The following is a 25,302-nucleotide window of genomic DNA, read 5'->3' as shown; positions in this document are numbered from 1 at the left end:
GCTTACCTTCCTCTCCCGGAATGGCCCGCTGTCCCCATACACTAGTATCACAGATATCTCCTGCTTACCTTCCTCTTCCGATGTGGCCTGCTGTCCCCATACACTAGTATCACAGATATCTCCTGCTTACTTTCCTCTCCCAATGTGGCCCGCTGTCCCAATACACTAGAATCACAGATATCTCCTGCTTACCTTCCTCTCCCGGAATGTCCCGCTGTCCCCATACCCTAGTATCACAGATATCTCCTGCTTTCCTTCCTCTCCCAGAGGGGCCCATTGTCCACATGCACTAGTATTGCAGATATCTCCTGCTTACCTTGCTCTCACGGATTAGCCCTCTGTCCCCATACACTAGTATCACAGATATCTCCTGCTTACCTTTCTCTCTCGATGTGGCCCGCTGTCCCCATTCACTAGTATCACAGATATCTCCTGCTTACCTTCCTCTTCCGATGTGGCCTGCTGTCCCCATTCACTAGTATCACAGATATCTCCTGCTTATTTTCTTCTCCCGATGTGGCCCGCTGTCCCAATACGCTAGTATCACAGATATCTCCTGCTTACCTTCCTCTCCCGGAATGTCCCACTATCCCCATACACTAGTATCACAGATATCTCCTACTTTCCTTCCTCTCCCGGAATGTCCCGCTGTCCCCATACCCTAGTATCACAGATATCTCCTGCTTTCGTTCCTCTTCCATAGTGGCCCGTTGTCCACATACACTAGTATCGCAGATATCTCCTGCTTACCTTTCTCTCTCGATGTGGCCCACTGTCCCCATACACTAGTATCACAGATATCTCCTGCTTACCTGCCTCTCCCGGAATGGCCCGCTGTCCCCATACACTAGTATAACAGATATCTCCTGCTTACCTTCCTCTGACGGAATGGCCCGCTATCCCCATACACTAGTATCACAGATATCTCTTGCTTACCTTCCTCTCCCGAAATGTCCCGCTGTCCCCATTCACTAGTATCACAGATATCTATCTCCTGCTTACCTTCCTCTCCCGATATGGCCCGCTGTCCCCATACACTAGTATCACAGATATGTCCTGCTTACCTTCCCCTCTCGATGTGGCCCGCTGTCCCAATACACTAGTATCACAGATATCTCCTGCTTACCTTCCTCTCCCGGAATGTCCCGCTGTCCCCATACCCTAGTATCACAGATATCTCCATGCTTTCCTTCCTCTACCAGAGTGGCCCGCTGTCCCCATACACTAGTATCACAGATATGTCCTGCTTACCTTTCTCTTCCTATGTGGCCTGCTGTCCCCATACACTAGTATCACAGATATCTCCTGCTTACCTTCCTCTCCCGATGTGGCCAGTTGTCCCAATACACTAGTATCACAGATATCTCCTGCTTACCTTCCTCTCCCGGAATGTCCCACTATCCCCATACACTAGTATCACAGATATCTCCTACTTACCTTCCTCTTCCAGAATGTCCCGCTGTCCCCATACCCTAGTATCACAGATATCTCCTGCTTTCCTTCCTCTCCCGGAATGTCCCGCTATCCCCATACACTGGTATCACAGATATTTCCTGCTTACCTTCCTCTCCCGGAATGGCCCTCTGTCCCCATACACTAATATGGGGACAGAATTCATCAAGCTCAAAATCACAGTATTTTCAAAGCTTGATTGATTTCAGAGCTTGATTGATTTCAGAGCTTGATTGATTTCAGGCCTTGATTGGGAGCATTCGCCATCTTCAGACTCCTTCCGCCAGACGTAGGGGCTCTTGTGCACATGCGTGACATGTAGGTCACACATGCGCACTTGTGTCGCTGCTCCTTTCGGGAAGCAGTCAGGGAGACATCTGATTTTCGGATCAGCTTTCTCCATGCCGATGCAATGATGAATTGCTGCAGCGCTCGCAAACATGTTGAATAGACCCCTAAGGATGAGATTTATCAAAGCGTGGAGATCGAGAAAGTGGAGAAGGGGAAAGTACCAACCAATCAACTTCTGTCACTTTACACGCTGTGGGGGAGATGTACTAAGCCTTGAAAAGTGGTTAAGTGGAAAGTGATAAAGTAACAATCAATCAGGTTGGTAACTGTCATTTTTCAAGTGGCAGTTAGGAGCTGATTGGGTGGTAATGTATCACTCTCCACTATATCACTTTTCATGGCTTAGTACATCTCCCCCTGCTGTATTTGTAAAAAAGGACAGGTAGGAACCGATTGGTTGGCACTTTATCTCCCTCCACTTTATCACTCTCCAAGCTTTGTTGTTGCTCGAGAAACAAGGACATAATCTGCGCTGATTCAGACATAACTCCTGGGGGTGCTCATGTTGCCTGAAGATGGAATGAGGAGGATCTTGTTGCATGGTTGGTATAGAAGATGAAATGGGGAAGAGCTTATGTTGCCAGGATATCACTGACGATGAAATGGGGAGGAGCTTATTTTGCATGGGTGTTCTAGAAATGTAAACGGGGAGGGACTTGTTTTGCATTTTTGGTATAGAAGATGAAGAGAGGAGGAGCTTGTTTTGCTTGGTTAGTATAGCAAATGAAGTGGGGAGGAGCTTGTGTTGCATGGTTGGTATAGAAAATGGAGTGGGGAGGAGCTTGTGCTGCATGATTGGTATAGAAGATGAAGCAGGTAGGAGCTTGTATTGCATGGTTGTTATAGAAATTTGAATTGGGAGGAGCTTGTTTTGCATAATTGGTATAGAAGCTGAAGAGAGGAGCTTGTGTTGCTTGGTTAGTATAGCAAATGAAGCTGGGAGGAGCTAGTGTTGCATGGTTGGTATAGAAAATGGAGTGGGAAGGAGCTTGTGCTGCATGGTGGGTAATGAAGATGAAGCAGGGAGGAGCTTATGTTGCGTAGTTATTATATTTGGACAGTCAGAAATGACGGAATATTGCTAAGCAGGGGCATAGTAAAGCCAGAGGGGGCCACTGAGCATCCCCTCCCCAAGACCTGCATCTAACCTTGTGCCGGTAGTGATATTCGGTAAGATCTTGCATGTGCACAAGACTCTGGCACATTGCTAAAGTGTTTGCTTTCCCTGCGTTGCGCCATCTTACCAAAGATGTCACTGAGAAGACAGCGCCTCGGAGGAGGGACATGCTTACCGCACAAGGTGAGTATACTATGGGTGCAGAGTGGGCGGTGTGGGGACCCCTGCCCCGCACCCACTATAAATACGCCTATGGTGCTAAGCAGTGTGACTGTGGCTTGTGCTGCACAAAACTTTCCAGTCTGCAGACTGCAATGCTCTGCTGTGAAGGCACCATAACATTTCAGGTTGTCATTTATCCTATATGTTAGTGGTTCTCCATTCCAGACCTTGAGTACCCCTAACACACCCTATTGTCATTATTTCTATCTGAGGACCCAGCAAAATAGTTTAACTCAGCTGTGCGTGATGAAAGAAATCCAGAAAACATGACCTGTGGGGGTTAATGAGGATTGGAGTTAAGAAGACTCCAGTTATCACCCTTTGTGAGTGGACAGTATCAGTTTCTGTGCTGAAACTGTTGCTTGCAGCAATACATAAGTTATACTCCATAGGAACTCATGCATTTCACCTGTTCCATAGGAGAGTGCCACATGAAGGCTCTTCTCTGCTATTTTCCTCCCAAAGATACAGGACCTCATTCAGAGTCGGTCGTAAGCGGCCGCTCGGTCGTACGCCTAACGATCGAGAATCAGAAAAAAAAAACAATCGCACGGCCGGGCGATCGCAACCAAAGTGGCGCCCATACATGAACAAAGCACCTCCTCTAGCTAGCGAGTGATAGCAGTTAGCGATCGAGTCGATCGTTGTCAGTCGCTGTATGTTAATTTTCTTCTGATGGTTGCGGCCGCTTGTGTTGTGTGCAAATTACACCAAAAATTAACAAAAAAACGCATAGCATAAATCATCCCCATGAACTTTATTTATTCTTATTATTAGCTAATGCTAACGCAACTGAATCAATTACAAGCCAATTAGCAGTGTTATTAGCAACAACAAACGATTATTAGCTGCTTGCATTGTGTGGCACAAAATAGAAACATCAAACATAACATCAGTCACATTCGATGGTATCGATTGTACTCTGGGGTTTGAGAGAGCACATACCCAACCTCAAGCTGTACGATCAGCCAGGCCTCTAACCTGCTCGCAGAGTGACGTTTTACTACTTCCGGCCTTCTATGTTGGTCGTAGCAGGAAATTTATGTACGCCCGTGAAACGCCCTGAAAACGGTGAGAACGCCTGCGTTTTTAGACCACCACCCCCGTCAACACCCACAAACGGCCTTTCATGTCAATCAACTCTCGGAAGCCACTTCCTGCACATAAGCCGTACGTTCTACAGCATTTTGGATTGCAAGGTCTCGATACGCACATGCGCACAACTAACCGTACGCATGCGTGGTTTGGAAACATCGGATGCGTACGTCCGAGCTGCGCTTACGACCGACTCTGAATGAGGTCCACTGTCCTGTAGAGCTGAATGCTTTTTGGCCGTGAGTGTGTAAAGCAAAGGAGATTTTTTTTTTTCCTTTGCTAACTGGAGCAAAATTGCATGCACCGGTTAGGGCCGGCAGCAAAACAGCTACATCATACAAGTCTGTTGTTTTTCCTGCGCCTGTCACAAGAGCGATTTAGACGGCTACTTTCACTTGTTTCTCTGGCTGTTTTTAGATTTGTGGAAATTTCAGTGCATCCACTGCTATCATTGTCTGCATAGGTCAACAGCAGATATTAAGATGTCAGCGGGAGAACATGTACTGTGTGCGTATTGTGTAACCACATGTTTCCACCCCCAGGTACATTGAATTTTGACAATATAATGAAGAGCTGTTCTGCGGGGGATTCCTGTAACCACAACAAGACGTATTCCATGAACCATGCCAATATCAGACAGACTATATTATGCTGCAACACAGATCTCTGTAATTCACACTTGGTTCCAGGTCAGTATTTATTCTTTTTTGTACAAATCACACAATTATGTGAATGAATCTTTGCACTGTAAATACTCAGCAGGAACGATTGTAAAAGTGGTTTACCCACAATTACCAGGCAGATGTTTATTTTCATTTCTAAGGAGTACTGGTAAAATTACAGTTATAAACTGATTATTTTCTATAATATACATTTTTCATGTGCATCCATTTTAAATACATTCCTCATGTGTATTCGCACACTTTAAAATTTCAGTGCACCTGTCGATGGTTACCATCTTTCATGTAAAATAAAAATACCAGACTTCCTATCTCTTACACTATTAATTGTTGGAGAATAGCAACAGTTGCAGGCTGAGTATTGCTTGGAAGCTAAACTGAAGGGACAGTAGATGGCGCTGTTTCTTAAACTGTCACTGTGTAGTCACTTGGTATTGTGATAGTGTATACTCTCCTCTACCAATTAGGGATGGCTATTGGCGGTGTTACCATCGATGGTTGCCATCATTGGCAAAATAGCAAGTAGCCATGGATGGCTACAAACTATTCAATGGATGACCATCGATGGTTTCACCAACCGATGGTCATCCCTGTTTTGTGACTGACTGGCCCGTGGACCAATCAGAATCTAGGGGTGGGGCTGCGCAGGAAGATTCTAGGGGTGGATTCAATCAGAATCTAGGGGTGGGGCTGCGCAGGAACCAGGGGCGGAGCTATGCTCAGAGTCCCGGCACCATGTATAAAAAAAAACAACCATTCAGTTTTGCTTAGACATTGATGGAGGGGAACCATCTGGTTCTCCCCCATCCATGGCAGAAGCATTCAACATCGGCCATAAACCAACGATGATTATGAATGGTCGATGGCCATCCCTACTACCAATTTCCTGTTAATCCTCCATGTTATGTTATGAAGTTTACTTATTTTCATTATGGTAAACTTTATCAAACAATCTTCCCTGTGTGTTGAATTGAAAAGCATTAGTCTCCAACATTATTAACAATGATAATAACTCAGACACATGTTTTTCAATTCCTATCTTGAACACGATATATAAAATCTGATTACTGACTGGTTGTTTTAGTTCAGTACAAATTTATTATATAAATGCAACATTTAAAGAGTAACTTAATATATAAAGAGTTTTGGATGGATTAGGGGGAGGGAGATAAAATAGGAAAAGCTCATCTATCTGTCAACTTACTAATACATTAGGACCAACCCGTTATTCATTTTAATCATTCTATTGCAGAACTAGAGGACGACGTCCGCACAGAATGCTTTGCGTGTCAAGGACCACCCTCAACTTGTGCGGGTAATAATCTACCAAGTCTGAGATGTGGAGCCTTGCAGAAAAATTGTGTTGAAGTCTCCATCACCGTTGCACTCGGTGAAGGTGAGTATGTGGACGAAGTTTGCATGCTCTTGCCTCTGCCAGCTCGGTGTTCACTGAGGTTGTCTGAGCTTGATTAGATGTTCCACATAATCACGCCATGTACCTGTCCATCTTGCAGGTGATAAGCTCTTTTGTTTTGTGAATTGCGCTCTCACGTCACTCTACTTCTATCTATAGAAAAACAGAATTAAAACTAGGAGACAGCTGTATTCTATTCCCAGATTAAATCTTTTTCTTTTTTTTTAACTGCTCTGGGGGCAATAGTGTTAAGAACTATCAAACTGCGTAGTCTGCATGTATATGGAAGTCATACGTCCCAGATTAAATCTTTTTCTTTTTTTTTAACTGCTCTGGGGGCAATAGTGTTAAGAACTATCAAACTGCGTAGTCTGCATGTATATGGAAGTCATACGTGTGGTCCAGCACAGGATGTCTGTGTTACGGCATATCCTGACATTATGGCACACAGTGATGGATTGGGACCCCTAATCGGCCTCAGTGTTATAAGTGCACACACGTGAAAAAGGGGCTTGGCAACGTCTCACAGAGGAGTCACAGCACAACCTATCTCTCTGCATGCCAGCCAAGTAGCGTGTGGGTGGGTGAAGCTGCGTGCCCAGGCTTCAGCCTACCAAACCACCGCCTACACTACCCACACTAATACACTTCTCACCTACCCTACTCCCACCTAAACTAACCTCATTAATACACCTTATACCTACCTTACTCCCACCTACACTACCCACACTAATACACCCTCACACCTACTCTACTCCTGCCTACACTGCCCACACTAATATACCCTCATACCTACCCTACTCCCACCTATACTACTCACACTAATACACCCTCACACCTACCCTACTCCCAACTATACTACCCACACTAATACACCTTACACCTACCCTTCTCCCGCCTAAACTACCCTCATTAATACACCTTATACCAACCCTACTCCCACCTATACTACTCAATCTAATACACCCTCACACCTACCCTACTCCCACCTATACTACCCACACGAATATACCCTCACACCTACCCTACTCCCACCTATACTACTCACACTAATACACCCTCACACCTACCCTACTCCCACCTACACTACCCACACAAATACACCTCACACCTTCTCTACACCCACCTACACTACCACACTAATACACCTCACACCTACCCTACTCCCACCTAAACTACCCTCATTAATACACCTTATACCTACCCTACTCCCACCTATACTACCCACATTAATATACCCTCACACCTACCCTACTCCCACCTACACTACCCCCACTAATACACCCTCACACCTACCTACTCCCACCTAAACTTCCCTCACTAATACACCTTATACCTACCCTACTCCCACCTACATTACCCACACTAATACACCTCACACCTACTCTACAGCCACCTACACTACCCACACTAATAAACCTTACACCTACCCTACTCCCACCTATACTACCCTCATTAATACACCTTATACCTTCTCTACTCCCACCTATACTACCCACATTAATATACCCTCACACCTACCCTACTCCCACCTACACTACCCCCACTAATACACCCTCACACCTACCTACTCCCACCTAAACTTCCCTCACTAATACACCTTATACCTACCCTACTCCCACCTACATTACCCACACTAATACACCTCACACCTACTCTACAGCCACCTACACTACCCACACTAATAAACCTTACACCTACCCTACTCCCACCTATACTACCCTCATTAATACACCTTATACCTTCCCTACTCCTACCTTTACTACCCACATTAATATACCCTCACACCTACCCTACTCCCACCTACACTACCCCCACTAATACACCCTCACACCTACCTACTCCCACCTAAACTTCCCTCACTAATACACCTTATACCTACCCTACTCCCACCTACATTATCCACACTTATACACCTCACACCTACTCTACAGCCACCTACACTACCCACACTAATACACCTTACACCTACCCTATTCCCACCTAAACTACCCTCACTAATACACCTTATACCTACCCTACTCCCACCTACACTACCCACACTAATACACCTCACACCTACCCTAGGTTTAGGGACCTCCAGGGTAGGTTAGGGTTAGGCAACGACTGTGGAGGGTTAGGTTTAGGGTGCGGAGAGGGGGGGAGGGTTATGGTTAGGCATCCACCAGGGAGGTTAGGTTTAGGCACCAATAAGGGATGGTTAGGATTAGGGGAGGAGAGGGGTAGGGTTAGTGTACTTGCCTGACACTGTCGGGATCTTTCATCATCTGGATTCTGGCATCGGTATTTCACCCGGCAGCTACTCAGCCGTCGGGATATCATATCCAACCCCTATTTTACATATGCCCTGTTTTACGTATGCCCTGTTTTATGTATGCCCTGTTTTACGTATGCCTTGTTGTACGTATGCCCTGTTGTACGTATGCCCTGTTTTGCGTATGCCCTGTTGTTGTACGTATGCCCTGTTGTATATATGCCCTGTTGTACGTATGCCCTGTTGTACATATGCCCTGTTTTTTACGTGTGCCCTATTTTACGTATGCCCTGTTGTACGTATGCCCTGTTGTACATATGCCCTGTTTTTTACGTGTGCCCTATTTTACGTATGCCCTGTTGTACGTATGCCCTGTTGTTCATATGCCCTGTTGTACGTATGCCCTGTTGTATATATGCCCTGTTGTACATATGCCCTGTTGTACGTATGCCCTGTTGTATATATGCCCTGTTGTACGTATGCCCTGTTGTACGTATGCCCTGTTTTACGTATGCCCTGTTGTACGTATGCCCTGATTTACGTATGCCCTGTTGTACATATGCCCTATTTTAAGTATTCCCTATTTTATGTATGCCCTGTTTTGCACATGTCCTATATTATGTATGCCCTGTTGTATATATGCCCTGTTGTACGTATGCCCTGTTGTACATATGCCCTGTTGTACATATGCCCTGTTGTACGTATGCCCTGTTGTACATATGCCCTGTTGTACGTATGCCCTGTTGTACATATGCCCTGTTTTATGTATGCCCTGTTTTACGTATGCCTTGTTGTACGTATGCCCTGTTGTACGTATGCCCTGTTTTGCGTATGCCCTGTTGTTGTACGTATGCCCTGTTGTATATATGCCCTGTTGTACGTATGCCCTGTTGTACATATGCCCTGTTTTTTACGTGTGCCCTATTTTACGTATGCCCTGTTGTACGTATGCCCTGTTGTACGTATGCCCTGTTGTTCATATGCCCTGTTGTACGTATGCCCTGTTGTATATATGCCCTGTTGTACATATGCCCTGTTGTACGTATGCCCTGTTGTATATATGCCCTGTTGTACGTATGCCCTGTTGTACGTATGCCCTGTTTTACGTATGCCCTGTTGTACATATGCCCTATTTTAAGTATTCCCTATTTTATGTATGCCCTGTTTTGCACATGTCCTATATTATGCATGCCCTGTTGTATATATGCCCTGTTGTACGTATGCCCTGTTGTACATATGCCCTGTTGTACATATGCCCTGTTGTACGTATGCCCTGTTGTACATATGCCCTGTTGTACGTATGCCCTGTTGTACATATGCCCTGTTGTACGTATGCCCTGTTGTACATATGCCCTGTTGTACGTATGCCCTGTTTTGCGTATGCCCTGTTGTACGTATGCCCTGTTGTACGTATGCCCTGTTGTATATATGCCCTGTTGTACATATGCCCTGTTGTACGTATGCCCTGTTGTATATATGCCCTGTTGTACGTATGCCCTGTTTTACGTATGCCCTGTTGTACGTATGCCCTGTTTTACGTATGCCCTGTTGTACATATGCCCTATTTTAAGTATTCCCTATTTTATGTATGCCCTGTTTTGCACATGTCCTATATTATGTATGCCCTGTTGTATATATGCCCTGTTGTACGTATGCCCTGTTGTACATATGCCCTGTTGTACATATGCCCTGTTGTACGTATGCCCTGTTGTACATATGCCCTGTTGTACGTATGCCCTGTTGTACATATGCCCTGTTGTATGTATGCCCTGTTTTGCGTATGCCCTGCTGTACGTATGCCCTGTTGTACATATGCCCTGTTTTAAGTATTCCCTATTTTATGTATGCCCTGTTTTGCACATGTCATATTTTATGTATGCCCAGTTGTACATATGCCCTATTTTACATATGCCCTTTTTTACGTATATGCCCTATTTTACGTAAGCCCTATTTTACATATGCCCTGTGTTACCCACCTCCCAGATTTGCGTAGCACTGTGGCGCCTCACAAATCAGCGGCAACAATATGTTCATCAACTTTACACACTTTAAAATTTGCTTTGCTATGACATTGCAGCAAGGAGCAATCTCTTTCTTGTTGTGCCACATTAGCATGTATTTATTTAGCTGTTCATGGATTTCTCCCTTTTTTTAAATAACCACACACGTCAATGAGATTGTGATGGTACGCTGTGCAAGAGTGCAGACTTCTTTGTTAGGTTCTGCTCCAAATTACCCTTAATAACACACTCTGTCTTGTCTAAAGTACCAGTACATTAGCAGTGACAGCTTAAGATGTGCTTAACTGTGGTATAATCCCCTTTAATAACCTATTGCCATTTAGGGGGACTTCTCGGTGGCAAGGAAAAACACAGGGAAACGACCATATCTGTGATGATTTGACAGGTATATCTAGTTATACATAGCGAGTGGTATTAATTGACAAGTCATGTAAATAGTATCCTTGAGAAATTAATTTTTCTCCTCAATACCATACTGTCATTTTAACAGTGCATTGCTATGACAGAGTGCCCTCTGCTGGCAACATAAAAAGTCTGCAGTTCTTTAGGTGCTGGACTAAAATCAGAAGTTATGTAATCAATGTGTCCACTGCTCTAAGCTTGTGAATGTTATTATTATTTTGTGCGCTTTTTATACTATTGTATTTAAATTTTGCTATATTGGGCCTGATTCACTACGGATCGCTATTCTGATTACACGCACGCAACGCAGTTACTAATATCAGCGGTGATATGTAAATTTGCATTACGATCGCATCCTAACATAAGAACGCCCACTTCCCCTTACTCATATCCCTATACTTTGGCAACATAGCGAAACAATCGGTAACATCGAGTAACATCGGACCCATACGCACAGTTAAGGCAGGTCAGACCTCACTCAGGAATTGCTTACTTCATGCGGCGTCTGGTATCGCAGTAGATAATTTACGCACATCCCTGCAACGCCATTGAAATGCACTGGCACGCCTGCGTTCGCTCGGCCAAACCCTCCCCCCAGTACCACCCATAAACGGCACTTCCTGTCCAGCACTCTGCCATGGGTCTGTGTAGCCTCTGCGATCGCTTTCCTGATCGCAGGGGTCAGTTCGTGCACGCACACTGCATACACATGCGCAGTACATTGCATACGTATAAGCAACTGCGTTTCTTGCTGAATCAGGCCCACTGTCCCCAGTTCTGTCAGTATTACCATTATTTATTATTAACATTTATATATTGTGGCATTATCACCAGAGGTGGCGCTGGTGAGCAGCAGATTCTGCGTGGGGCAGGAGAAATCCGCCCACACAGAGAAGAAAAGGATTCTGGGAAGAGGTGTAAGGGCCGCCGAGTGAACTCAGTCCAGGGAGGACTGAGGCAGACCATTCAGACAGAGCTCACTGTGCTATAGGGATGGGCAGATCGATTCACTGCACTGAGTTGAGCCTCATGGCTCAACTCAGTGAAGTGTCTTGAGACACGGTTCTTTAGGTAGTGCAGTGCTGTAGCCAGCAGGGGAGCCAGTGACTCAGAGTGAGTCGCTGACAGCTCCACCCCCCCCGCAAGCCCAGCCCTACAGATCAGGATTCTCATTGACTCTCCTGAGTCAGTGAACTCCCTGAGTCCTGGCTGTAGCTGCGTGACTCAGTGAGTCGTTGACAGCTCCGCCCCCCGCAAGCCCAGCTCAAGCCTCTGCACTGACTCAGGAGAGTTAGTGCACTGCCCTGAGCCCTGGCAGTAGCTGCATGACTCAGAGTGAGTCGCTGACAGCTCCGCCCTCTACACTGCTGATCTGACACAGTGCACAGAAGTATGATCAGGTTGGATAAGCAGTGTAGGGGGCGGAGCTGCCATTCACTAGCTACCACTGACAGAGAGGCTAGGGGAGGTGGGTGTCATGACTCACCAAACACTGAGTGACTCGAATCATTCGCTCATCTGAATGATTCGAGTCAGTGTGTTGAGACACTCACTCACTAGCCATCTCTACTGTGCTAGCAAGCCAGTGAGGACCAGGAGTCCTGAGCCTAGACCTGTGAGATACAGGGAAGGCTATACTGGAATGCCATGTGTGGCACTGTACCACTGACACTAGTCTACCAAGATAATTACCCCAAGTATCATATATGGTGGAGAATGCGGGCATAAAGATTCTACGCGTACAGGTCTACGCAACAAGATCTGCACAGAAAGTGGATTACAGCAGCTAATGGAAATATGGATGTTTACTGCACCTGCATAATGGACTCAACAGTGCAAAGCTCATCAGGTTGGTGAGTAAAGATAAAATCTGTTTTGAAATATTTCATGGAAAGGTTGTATGCATGTCTGAAAACCATGCTACAAAGTTTGCTAAAAGTTGTGCACTTTCTTCAGCATTGGAAGGTTAAAAGAAGTTGTGTGGTTTATTCTGTTGAAATCAAGCTCATTAATACAAGGTGTGTCTAATTATGTGGCCTGGACATTTCTTTTGCAAAGAAAAGAGCAAGTGCTATGTTGATTGCTGGACATTGTAGTTCCACAGAAATGAAAGCAGGCGCTGTGATGTAAATACAATTGAAAGTCAAGTGTTTTTACAAGTGAAAGAAGAACTGTGCTAAAAAAAAAAAAAAAAAGTGTTTAAAATTTAAAGGGACAGACACCCAATTTATTTTGGGGAGAAAAGACTGGTTCTAGGCTCTTCATGGTGCTGACATCTATTCAAGCCGAACCCTGCCTCAATTCTAAATCACCAGACAACATTCATGACATGGTGAAGGCCTTGTGGATGGCTACAGCAGCTCCACAAGAAGCCAACAAGCAGCAGTGGGCAAAGCTCAAGGCCCAAAAAGAAAGTGGTCAGGGTATGGCGCAAGGTCCGTCCAGAAAGGAATATATCAGCCTGGAAGAATTTGACGATATGCGTAAAGTTCTGAATGAAGGTAATGTGTATTTTGCTGGGAAGGTTGATGACTTAATGGAACAATTAGCTGATGAGAGAAATGTTCATGAACAAGCTGAAAATAAATTACGGAGTGAATTGTCCACTTTGAAAATGGCATTTGAGCAGCAAGAAATAAAAAAATGTGAAGTTCTTAAAGAGACAGACCTCAAATTGGCAGCTATGTCTGAACGCCTGAGGAAGCTAAATCTTTCCAATCTGTTACAAAGTATGAGAATGATGTGCTCCTAGCAAAGACTGACGTATTAGAGCAGGATGTTGTGGAATTGCAGCAAAAGTGTCTGGTACTTCAGCAGGAAGTGGAAGAATTGAAAGAAGGTGTCCAGAGACATCAGAGTGATGCAGAGCGCACACAGGTGAAAGTAGCGGATCTGGCTCTGGTGTTAAAAGGAAAAGACTCTTAAATTGTCTCCACACAGGTAAAACTTAAAGATTGTGAATTGGAGAAAAGTTCTCTGGCTGAAGAGTTCTGTGAAGTAAAAGAGAAGTATCTCCAGATGCTGCAGACTTGCGCTCAGTGGGAAACTGACAGTGAAGGAAAAGAGATGGAGATGGCCAGTCTTAAAGTCAGCTGTAAGGAGCAAGTACAAACTCTCCAATCCGATTTACTTGCAGCTAAAGCAGTTTCAGAATGTCTGACAGAAAGAAATGCATTCCTGGAGGAAAGTCTGCATAAAGCCGCAAAGCAAAGTGAATCTTTGGAGAGAGAGCTTAACCTTGCCCATGGCAGGGCTTGGAAGTTGCAATAACAGAAAAAGAACCTTGAAAAGTGTCTGCTAAGTACACAGGACCAGTTGCAAAGATTCCAAGCGGAGAGGAATACCAAAGAACTGGAGTTGCAATGTGTATTAAAAGTGGCAGCGTCTGAAATAGTTGTATCAAAGTTGGGAAATTCCCTAAAAGTCTGTCTTGTAAGAGTGGATGAGATTCCTTGCAGTGACTTCCAGCTTACAGTGATAGCTGAGGGTGTGAAGTCCCCCCAAAGAGACACGGGTCCAGATGGCAAAATCGTGTTTGAAGTTGATGATAAAGAACTGACGTATACAGATGGTGATCACATGACCTGTCAAGCAAAGGAGCAGGATGTACAGAAGCCTACAGAGATAGTGATGGTTTCAAAGGATGAGACTCTCTTGTTGCCATGGATTCAGGGTGATGTGAATGTGACGCAATCACACAGTTTTGCAGTGCAAAGAAGAACCTTAAAGAAGGTTAATTCTGAGAGTCTTGTGAAGAATAATACTCAGGTGTTTGAAACAATGCCTTCATGCAGGCAGGATGGAACTTGCAATTCTGCTGGATTTGTCTATGAGGAAGTAGGACACTGTGAGAAAATGTGCCTGAAATCCTTAAAGCTTGACATGCTCAAGAATGAATCTCAAGTGCTTCATATAGAAAGCAAGAAGTACCACAAGGTGAGGAAAAAAGTTAGGAGGAAAATAAATTCTGGAATCTGGAGGATGAGACCCCCAGAGATCGCAAGAGTTTGTATGACTGTGAATGCGGTGGATTTCCCTCATGAGGAGAGTGAAGAGGGACATCGTCATGAGAATGCTTCGTCCCATGTCGCTGAACCCAGGGGTTTCAAGCTGGGGAGGGGGATATGTGGCAGTATCACCAGAGGTGGCGCTGGTGAGCAGTAGATTCCGTGTGGGGCAGGAGAGATCCGCCCACACAGAGAAGAAAAGGATTCTGGGAAGAGGTGTAAGGGCCGCCGAGTGAACTCAGTCAAGGGAGGACTGAGGCAGACCAGTCAGACAGAGCTCACTGTGCTAGCAAGCCAGTGAGGGCCAGGAGGCCTGAGCCTATACCTGTGAGATACAGGGAAGGCTATCCAACTCTGGGACTGAGCTATGGTACCTGCAAGGAAGCAGGCCAGACTGTGAGAGGCGGCAACCAACAAGCTAAGGAAGCTATACCAGGCCAGGAGGCCAGCATCCAGTCCTGCATGTGGCAGGAAGGACCACCATGCTCAGAGACTGTGAGAGACTTTCATGCAGAGTAGCTGCTTCTGTAGAGAGGGTTCAAGAAGTGAGCTAGTTTTATTTTCTGTTTGTTCCTGATTATGCTGGAAGTAAAGCACCACGTTTATTTATTTTACTGGAATGCCATGTGTGGAGTCTGATTCTGCACCTAATCACTGCACTACTGACACTAGTCTACCAGGCTAATTACCCCAAGTATCACAATATATAATGCCTGGCTACTCCACAGCTCCTTAAAATTTGGAACAAATGCATTAATAAAACAGGACGGAGTATTAGCAAACAATCATAATGTGCATGGAATTAATATTCTTTGTTTATCTATAGTTGGCAACAGGAACGGATTGGGGCTGTGATTCGGCCCTGGAATGCTCTGTGTGTGACCGCACGAAAAAGGGGGGGTGGCTTACGCCTTGGGGCGTGACCTCACAGCTAGTGGCATCCCTCCCCGCGATGTCAATCGGGGCGGGGAGGGATGCTGAGCCACCAAAAAGGGGGCATGACTACATGGACAGGGGCATGGCCTCATGGGCAGGGGGCATGGCCTTGTGACCCGAACCCCCATGCCTATTACTTGGGGGGAGGGAGCGGGGGGTGCAGGAGGTACCTGTGTGCAGTGCTGGCCGGCTCCCTCAGTGTCAGGAGCCGAGTGCAGCACCCGGCTCCTGTCAGTGAGGGGAAGTCTGTAACTTGGTGTCACCCCTCAGCGAGTGACATCCGGGTGCGAACTGCACCCCCCGCACCCACCTTGTGACGCCACTGCTCACAACAGGCCCATGTCTTACTGAGCAGAGTGCCGCTAGGTGAGCCGCTCAACAAGGTTTTGGGCCAGACAGGCCCAACAGGCCATCGGCCCTTCTGGTATTTGCCAGAAGAGCCGGATAGCCAGTCCTGCCCTGGTTGTTAACATTTGAAAATATTTTCCAGGGACGCTTTGCAAGTACTGTAGGTTATCTATGCAGGGACATAGCCTATAATTGCAGGGACACCGAGCCTATAATTCTCACTGTGGGCGGAATGCAGCAAGTATCGCATAAACTTTGCAATACATCCCGCCCCCAGTCACATGTACAGTCAGGTGCATAAATATTGGGACATTGACAGAATTTTCATATTTTGGCCTCTATTCACCACCAGAATGGCTTTGAAATGAAACAAACAAAAGGTGCTTTAACTGCAGACTTTCAGAATTAATTTAAGGGTAATTACATCCAAATCAGGTGAACGGTGTAGGAATTACAACGGTTTCTATATGTGCCTCCCACTTTTTAAGGGGCCAAAAGTAATGGGACAAACTAAACAATCCTAAATCTAACTTTCACTTTTTAATACTTTGTTGCAAATCCTTTGCAGGCAATTACAGCCTGAAGTCTGGAACGCATAGACATCACCAGACGCTGGGATTCATCCCTGGTGATGCTCTGCCAGGCCTCTACTGCAAATGTCTTCAGTTCCTGCTTGTTCTTGGGGCATTTTCCCTTCAGTTTTGTCTTCATTGAGGGAAATGCATGCTCATTCGGATTCAGGTCAGGGGATTGACTTGGCCATTGCATAACATTCCACTTTTTAGTCTTAAAAAACTCTTTGGTTGCTTTTGCAGTATGCTTCGGGTCATTGTCCATCTGCACTGTGAAGCGCCGTCCAATGAGTTCTGAAGCATTTGACTGAATATGAGCATATAATATTGCCCGAAACACTTCAGAATTCATTCTGCTGCTTTTGTCAGCAGTCACTTCATCAATAAATACAAGGGAACCAGTTCCATTGGCAGCCATACATGCCCACGCCATGACACTACCACCACCATGCTGCACTGATGAGGTGGTATGTTTTGAATCATGAGCAGTTCCTTTCCTTCTCCATACTCTTCTCTTCCCATCACTCTGGTACAAATTGATCTTTGTCTCATCTGTCCATAGGATGTTGTTCCAGAACTGTAATGGCTTTTTTAGATGTTGTTTGGCAAACTCTAATCTGGTCTTCCTGTTTTTGAGTCTCAACAATGGTTTACATCTTGTGATGAACCCTCTATATTCACTCTTGTGAAGTCTTCTCTTGATTGTTGACTTTGATACATATACACCTACCTCCTGGAGAGTGTTCTTGATTTGGCCAACTGTTGTGAAGCGGTTTTTCTTCACCAGGGAAATAATTTGTCTGTCATCCACCACAGTTGTTTTCCATGGTCTTCCGGGTCTTTTGGTGTTGCTGAGCTCTCCGGTGCGTTCTTTCTTTTTAAGAATTTTCCAAACAGTTGATTTGGCCACACCTAATGTTTTTGCTATCTCTCTGATGGGTTTGTTTTGATTTTTCAGCCTAATGATGGCTTGCTTCACTGATAGTGACAGCTCTTTGGATCTCATATTGAGAGTCGACAGCAACTGATTCCAAATGCAAATGTCACACCTAGAATCAACTCCAGGCCTTTTACCTGCTTAATTGATAATGAAATAACGAGGGAATAGCCCACACCTGTCCATGAAATAGCTTTCGAGTTGATAGTCCCATTACTTTTGGCCCCTTAAAAAGTGGGAGGCACATATAGAAACCGTTGTAATTCCTACACCGTTCACCTGATTTGGATGTAATTACCCTCAAATTAAATCTGAAAGTCTGCAGGTAAAGCACATCTTCTTTGTTTCATTTCAAAGCCATTATGGTGGTGAATAGAGGCCAAAATACGAAAATTCTGTCAATGTCCCAATATTTATGCACCTGACTGTATACCAGCATTTATGAACAGCATTATGCATGATTACTTACCTCCCCGGACAGCTCCTCTGATGTAGAGCTGACTTCTGGGTTTATGACGAGGGAGTCCTATTGCACAGCCCTCGACCAGTGCATGCAAAAGCTCCTGGAGGACAGAGAGGGATCCTTCGGATCCCTTTGGGGCTTGTTGTGTAATGGAGCCCATTGGCTTCTATAGCCAATGCCATCTATAGATGGCGTTACCTATTGGGTGCATGCTCTGGCAGGTTTTGCTTTCCGGAGCTTGCTGCATACGGCACATTGAAGCCCCATAGAACCCTCCATAGAACTCTATGGGGACTGCTGTGCCCGCAGCCCGCAGTGTATATATAATCACCCGCAGCTGCCGTGGAGCAAATGGAGAACCATATGTTTTGCGTTAAATCTCCGAGGCTAGACCAGATTTATTTAGATTGCTACAGTACATCCTGCATTGTGTCATGTAGAGAATATTTTTTTTCTGCCTTATAAATAAATTATTACTCTATCTATAGTAAATATTAACTTATAACAGCTAGAGAGTAGAAGCATTGCATATGAAATGGAAATAAAAGTGGAATTTTATTATGCTGTTGGTCATTATTGAAAAAAGGGATGTACTGTATCACTAAAACCCGGGACTGTGCCTGGAAATTAAGCAAGGTTAGCAACCATGGTCAGGGGGGCGTAACTAGAACTTTGTTTGCCCCATAGCAACATTTCTAAGGGCCCCCCCAAGTCGGATAACCACCACAGGGGGGAGGGGTGTTAGTTGGGTTGGACTAAGGCTTGTGGGGGCCCCAGGGCAACTAAATTGTGGAGGCCCCCTGCAAGCCACACAGAGTCTACCCCCTCCCCCCCTGAAATACATATATAACAGACACTCACACATAAACAGTATACACACACCAACACATATATACACAATAACACATACACAGTATGCACACTAACACGTACACCATAACACATATACACACATAATCACATACATACATACACACACTGAAACAGTACACATACATACTTTCACTTGATACTGCAACTGCTGCAGGACTAGTCACTGGTAAAGGTTGCAACACGGGCCGGGCACCTCAATTCATTAGGCTCCGCCCCCACAATTTAATGCTGGCATATGGGGGCTGGGCTTGATGTATTGGCACCACCCCCAATGCGGCCAGTCACTGTAGGGGGGAATCTGTGTGTCAGAACCCCCCCTGCCTCCGCTAGTGTGGAGCCGGCTCCTCTCCTCCCTAGAAGAAAGCCGATGCAGTGCTGCTGTGCCTCCACCAAGGAACAGGTGTCACTGGACACCTGGTCTTGGCAGGGTCACATTGACCCTGCGTGGGGGCCTCTCTGTGTATGGTGGCCCCAGGACGACCGCCCCTGTCGCCACCCCTTAATCCGGCCCTGGGTGTTAGAAGGGAGTACGGGCAGGCAGTGCTGAGGGTAGAGAGGGGATAAATGCAGATAACAGCTGGCACAGTACTGGGGAGCAAGGAGGGGGTTAGGAGCAGGCAGTACTAGGGGTAGGGAGGGGGCAAGGGTAGATAGCAGCTGGCACTGTAGGGAGAGGGTAAGGGTAGATATCAGCTGGGGCAGTAATGGGGGAAGGGAGGTTAGGTAGGGCTTACTTGAATTATCCTCCAGGTCAGGGAGTGCAGCCATACGTGCAGACACCGTCTTCTCGTCACAGCATGTAACCGGTGTACCTGGTCCACTTTCGCCATATGCTGCCCGGTATCCGTTTACACGGTGGCTGCTGTCTGTGTTCTTGTAGTGCCAGGGGCCGTTCTCACGCCAAATGCTGCCGGGTGCCACCTGTGTTGCCGGGGGACCGCTTGTATCTTTGTATTGCTAGTGCTGGGGGCTATCCTCTCGCCGGGAGCCGTCTGTGTTGCCGGGGGACCGTTTGTATCTCTGTAGTGCTAGTGCTGGGGGCTGTCCTCTCGCCGGGGGCCATCTGTGGTGCTGGGGGCTGCCTGCGGTGCCGGGGGTCATCAGTGGTGACGGTGCCATCCTCATACTGGGGGCCGCCAGGGGCCGTCCGCATGCTGGGGGCCGCCTGTGTCCCTGTGGTGTTGGGGGACACAGCATCCAAGAGGGAAGGCGCTAAAGGTCTGGCTCCACCTCCACTTTGTATAGTCCTCCCTGGCCGGGCTAGGGAGATATCAATCATTGAATCAGGACCCACAGGATTGGTCAGTGCAGCGCATCCCCAGGGACCCACCCATTCTACGGTGCAACTACAGAGGGCGCAGATGGGCCGGATTAAGTAAACTTGACATAATGTTTAAAAAAAAGTGCAGATTGCTTGCTGGAACTCGCCCCCCGCCCCAAGTGGCAGGACCCATAGCAACCGCTCCTCCTGCACCCTGTGTAGTTACGCCACTGGCTATGGCTTGACCTCTGTCTATTCTTTATTTCAGACACCCAGCACAAGATGATAAAAAGCTGCAGCAACCTGACCTGTCCTGGACTCGCTGCGTTTAGCAATGGAGAACATCCGGTGTCTTACTCTTCCAGCCACCTCTGCTGTAATGGCAGCCACTGTAACAGTGGCCACTTTATAGGTAACACCCGCTGTATGCGATTCCTGTAGGGACACAAGTGTATTTTGCATTACAACGACAGCCGCCCCGTCTTGTAGCGAGCCCTGGAGCGAGTAATTTCTCATTCGCTCCGGGGCTCGCGCACTCGCAGTGTGTGCACTGCCCGGCCATCGCCCGCTTGCGAGCGCTATGCGCTCACGAGCGGGTCTGAATCAGGCCCTTGGTTTGTCCAGGTTCACAGTTAAGTGCTAATTCTCACTCGATTCCCAAAGCTGAATCAGGCCCTGTGTTCTGCATTTGTCACAGCCTGCAGTTATTCTTGCCTGATTGGATAAGTGCATGGATATGTGAGTCAACATGGTGGCGGCTATAATGTACTACCATCGTGCTCCTCCTGGTGAGTGGAGTCGACGTGTTGCAGGGTGAGACATTGGACTGAGAGTGCATATTGAAACTGATGAGCCCAGCAAAATATCTCTATTGCCAGATTAACAACAGGGCGGCCGGGGCGGTTGCCCAGGGACCACCATACTTTGCTACATCACCAGCGTAGGGGGCACTGTGGCATAATATGAACTGGAGGGCACTACTGTGTGTTTAACACCTATGTGGTGCTCGGAGTATTTACATATTATACTTTATAATAACATCGCCAGCATAATTTATTGACAAATGTATTGGTAGGGGCCAGTGGGTGTCTACAATGGGTGCAGGGTGTGTGGTGCACACAGTTCAGAGGGGCCAACACCGCACACCCTGCACTCATTCAGCATACTTACCTCTCTGGAGTCCCGCATCGGCGCTGCGCAAATCACTGGTACAATTATATTGGCGGCCATTTCCTGGAGATGTGCGGTACAGAAATCACCGGCAATATGGCGCTGTTCTCTTGTTCCCAGAGACCCGTGAATGCGCAGTACACATAGGCACAGTGCCAGAGGCTTCTCGCATCAGGTGCCCTTCTCTGTTAATCCCCCCTGGTAGGGGCCACCCACAAGTAAGTTGCCCTGGGGCTCCCACAAACGTGAAGTGGCCGGCAAACTGTAACTCAAGAAAATCTGCATTATCAATTATTTTTCCTCTAGAAATAATAGTGAAACGTCTGCACTATTTTACAGCTTGTAAATGTATTCTACCCCTCTCAGATGTAAATCCAGGCGCAGAGAATGAGCTGGAGTGTTACAGTCGATCAACCGCAAAAGGGGTCAGCAAAATGCGGTGCCGGGGACAAATGACCCAATGTATGGACCTGATAGGTAAGAAGTTATAAGACATTCCGCCTGATAGGTAAGAAGTTATAAGACATTCCGCCTGATAGGTAAGAAGTTATAAGACATTCCGCCTGATAGGTAAGAAGTTATAAGACATTCCGCCTGATAGGTAAGAAGTTATATGACATTCCGCCTGATAGGTAAGAAGTTATAAGACATTCCGCCTGATAGGTAAGAAGTTATAAGACATTCCGCCTGATAGGTAAGAAGTTATAAGACATTCCGCCTGATAGGTAAGAAGTTGTAAGACATTCCGTCTGATAGGTATGAAGTTATAAGACATCCCGTCTGATAGGTATGAAGTTATAAGACATTCCGCCTGATAGGTAAGAAGTTATTAGACATCCCGTCTGATAGGTAAGAAGTTATAAGACATTCCGCCTGATAGGTAAGAAGTTATAAGACATCCCGTCTGATAGGTAAGAAGTTATAAGACATCCCGTCTGATAGGTAAGAAGTTATAAGACATTCCGTCTGATAGGTAAGAAGTTATAAGACATTCCACCTGATGGGTAAGAAGTTATAAGACATTCCGCCTGATAGGTAAGAAGTTATAAGACATTCCGCCTGATAGGTAAGAGGTTATTAGACATTCCCGCTTGCTGTCCTGCTCTGTCAGTGATCTTCCCTATATAACCTGCAGCTAGATTACCTTCATGCACCATAACACAACCTAATGCACTGCCGAGGGGTCGGTACTCTTCTGAAAACCCTCAGTCGGGGTTTGAGGGGAAACGTGAATGCTAATAAATTAAACTTGATGAGGTCCATTCAATTGTGGACGATGCCCGCAAACCACTACGCACATGTGCCAGCATTGCAGTAGCACCCAGATTCTGTGTTTTTGCACAAAACCTTATAGGAATTAATAGGAATGCGAACAAAAATCCGCGATTTTGAGGGAAAATCGGGGCGTATGGGATTTGGGGCCTGATTCAGATATGGACGCTAATGTGATCGCCGCTGCGAAAACATGCTAATAGTTGCAAAGATCACCCAAGCGCAGGGACTCCCACTGCTGCCTTCTCATCTGCGTAAAAATCGGTAACATCGACTCAGGTCGAGCAGCCATCTTGCGCTTGCGGAAGGTCTGACCAGCTGCAAACACAGCATCTCCCCCTACATGCAGAGGACTCTCATCCTGCGTATGTAATGGCAATGGCTAATGTATGCACGCCCATGTAACGGCGTTTAAACGGTCAGAAGCGCCTGCATTTTTCTGACCACCCCTTCCCCCAAATGCTGATTACCTGTCACTCATCTTGCGAATGGGTTCTCTGTGCGTGCGGAATCACAAGTGAATCGCAGTGCGCCTTGTGCCCATGCGCAATGGTAAACAAATATTCATGGGGGTGGGGGGTGGGGGGTGGGCAAAAGGCCAAGGATTACTATAGGGTCTGTAGCCCTTTTTTCTCACATTTGGTATCTCGTTTTACGACAGTTGTAGCAGTGACTGTAAATACAAAGGGGTAAATTTACTACAGTGAGAGTTTTTAGAAGTGGAGATGTTGCCATAGCAACCAATCAGATTCTACTTAACATCTAACTAGCACCTTCTAGAAGATAATAGCTAGAATCTGATTCGCTGCTATGAGCAACATCTCCGCTTCTAAAAACTCTCACTTTAGTAAATATACCCCAAAGACTCCCAATCCTATGTTAAGTTTCGTCAGTGTTTCTGGGGTTGGCCAACCCCAATTTCATTGTTTATTTAACTATAAAAATTTATTTATACATTATTAAATACGTAGTATTATTAATATTAACTACCAATTAGTACAATAGCTGTTGTAAAGATAGATAAATTCAATTGTTTATCTTAAAAATTTAAATTTTTCTTAGTAATTATCCTAGTTTTATTCTGATTTCATTGACAGCCTAATCTCACTTGATTGGGAGTATTTTAAAATCTATAGTCACTGCCTCACTGGTTATGGTATGTGCTATAATCAGCAGCAGCTGTGCTGTACCTGTTCTATCTGGCAGTGACACACTCGCCTGTACTGTACGGGGAGCTGCAGTACCTACACACACACCAGTGAAATACACTGATCTTAGTTATGATTTGCACTGACCGTGGTCCCAATGTTGTCCCCTCAGGTTCCTCCAGAGATGACGTTGTGATGGGTGGTTGTGCCACTGAAGCTTTCTGTGAAGGCCAGTACCCACAGTTTCACATTCCTGGATGGACAAGCACTGTGTGCTGCGCCCAATCTCTCTGTAACCATGGCGGCAGCGCTAGTGATCAGGAAGCACAAAAACATCCAGGCGGAGGCATTAAGCATCATTAAGAACCTTTGCAAACATTGATAATACCAAATAATCACCCACAATGTTTTCTTGTGTAGGGTTCTATACTTATCGAGGGTAAACCATAGTTTTCAATATGGTGTTATCGTTGCCTACTGGCGGCCATTTTGTGGCTTGAGACAAAATAATCATGAGGATGCGATGTATCAATGGACTGGGAAACGAATTAATTTATAGCCACCAGATGGCCCTTTCCACACGTCCAGAACCACTAATCAGTAAAATTGAGGTCTTTTATTCGATGCAAATCAGGAAGATAATGTACATTGTTTGGTGTTACCCTGACTTTCCACTACAACTCTTTTAAAATAAAAATAATTTTTTAAAAAGCATGAAGCATTACTTCCTCAACCCATCACAGACAGCTGAAGGCTCTCACGTCTTATTGTGATCTGATACAGGAAAATAAGATGAGAAAAGTCATTTGAGCTGCTGTGACATCACTGGCCCTGCCCCATGACTGATTCATCCAACATACACAGTACATTTCTGCCGTGTACATTTGTCACCTGAGTGTGGTATGAGAAATGCAGACAGTCGGCATGTCGACCATGTGGTTTTAACCCATGGCTGCATTAAGGCTTTTGGGGTGTCCCGGGGCAACTAATACCCCTTTGACACTGCCAGCAATAACCCGGGTTATTTCACGTGAACACGCAGCAACCCGGGATATTGCTCAGTGTGAAAGGGCCCAGATGAAATAACCCACGTTAAGTGACCTGGCATTTCAACCCAAATAACAAGCAGGGTTGAACACGGGTTCAACCCGACTTGCGGTGCAGTATGAGCGGCTAACCCGGGTTGATGCCACCCAGGACCCGTTCACAGCATAGGAAGAGCTGGCACTTGGAGATGATGTCATCTCCAAGCGCCAGCTCGGCATGTGCCAGGAGTGACATCATCGATCTGGCAATAACCTGGGTCG

At 46.0% G+C, this 25,302-nt stretch overlaps 1 protein-coding gene across 1 annotated transcript in view; it reads left to right on the top strand.

The window, feature by feature from the left end:
- The window catches only part of LOC148502535 (urokinase plasminogen activator surface receptor-like), a 37,255-nt gene extending 12,591 nt beyond the window's left edge, over window positions 1-24,664 (top strand). The window contains exons 3-7 of the mRNA XM_088449729.1: window positions 4,780-4,926; window positions 6,170-6,313; window positions 20,674-20,817; window positions 21,942-22,052; window positions 24,168-24,664. Of these exons, the coding sequence (XP_088305855.1) occupies window positions 4,780-4,926; window positions 6,170-6,313; window positions 20,674-20,817; window positions 21,942-22,052; window positions 24,168-24,358 (737 nt within the window). The 3' untranslated portion in view covers window positions 24,359-24,664. The remainder of the gene's footprint in view (window positions 1-4,779; window positions 4,927-6,169; window positions 6,314-20,673; window positions 20,818-21,941; window positions 22,053-24,167) is intronic.
- The last annotated feature ends 638 nt before the right edge of the window (window positions 24,665-25,302 follow it).

The sequence above is a fragment of the Taudactylus pleione genome, unplaced genomic scaffold (genome assembly GCF_031769625.1).
Source record: "Taudactylus pleione unplaced genomic scaffold, aTauple2 ptg000494l, whole genome shotgun sequence".
In the NCBI taxonomy this organism is placed as follows: domain Eukaryota; kingdom Metazoa; phylum Chordata; class Amphibia; order Anura; family Myobatrachidae; genus Taudactylus; species Taudactylus pleione.
Note: the sequence above shows the minus strand (reverse complement) of the source record. Positions and strands in the feature narration are given on the sequence as shown.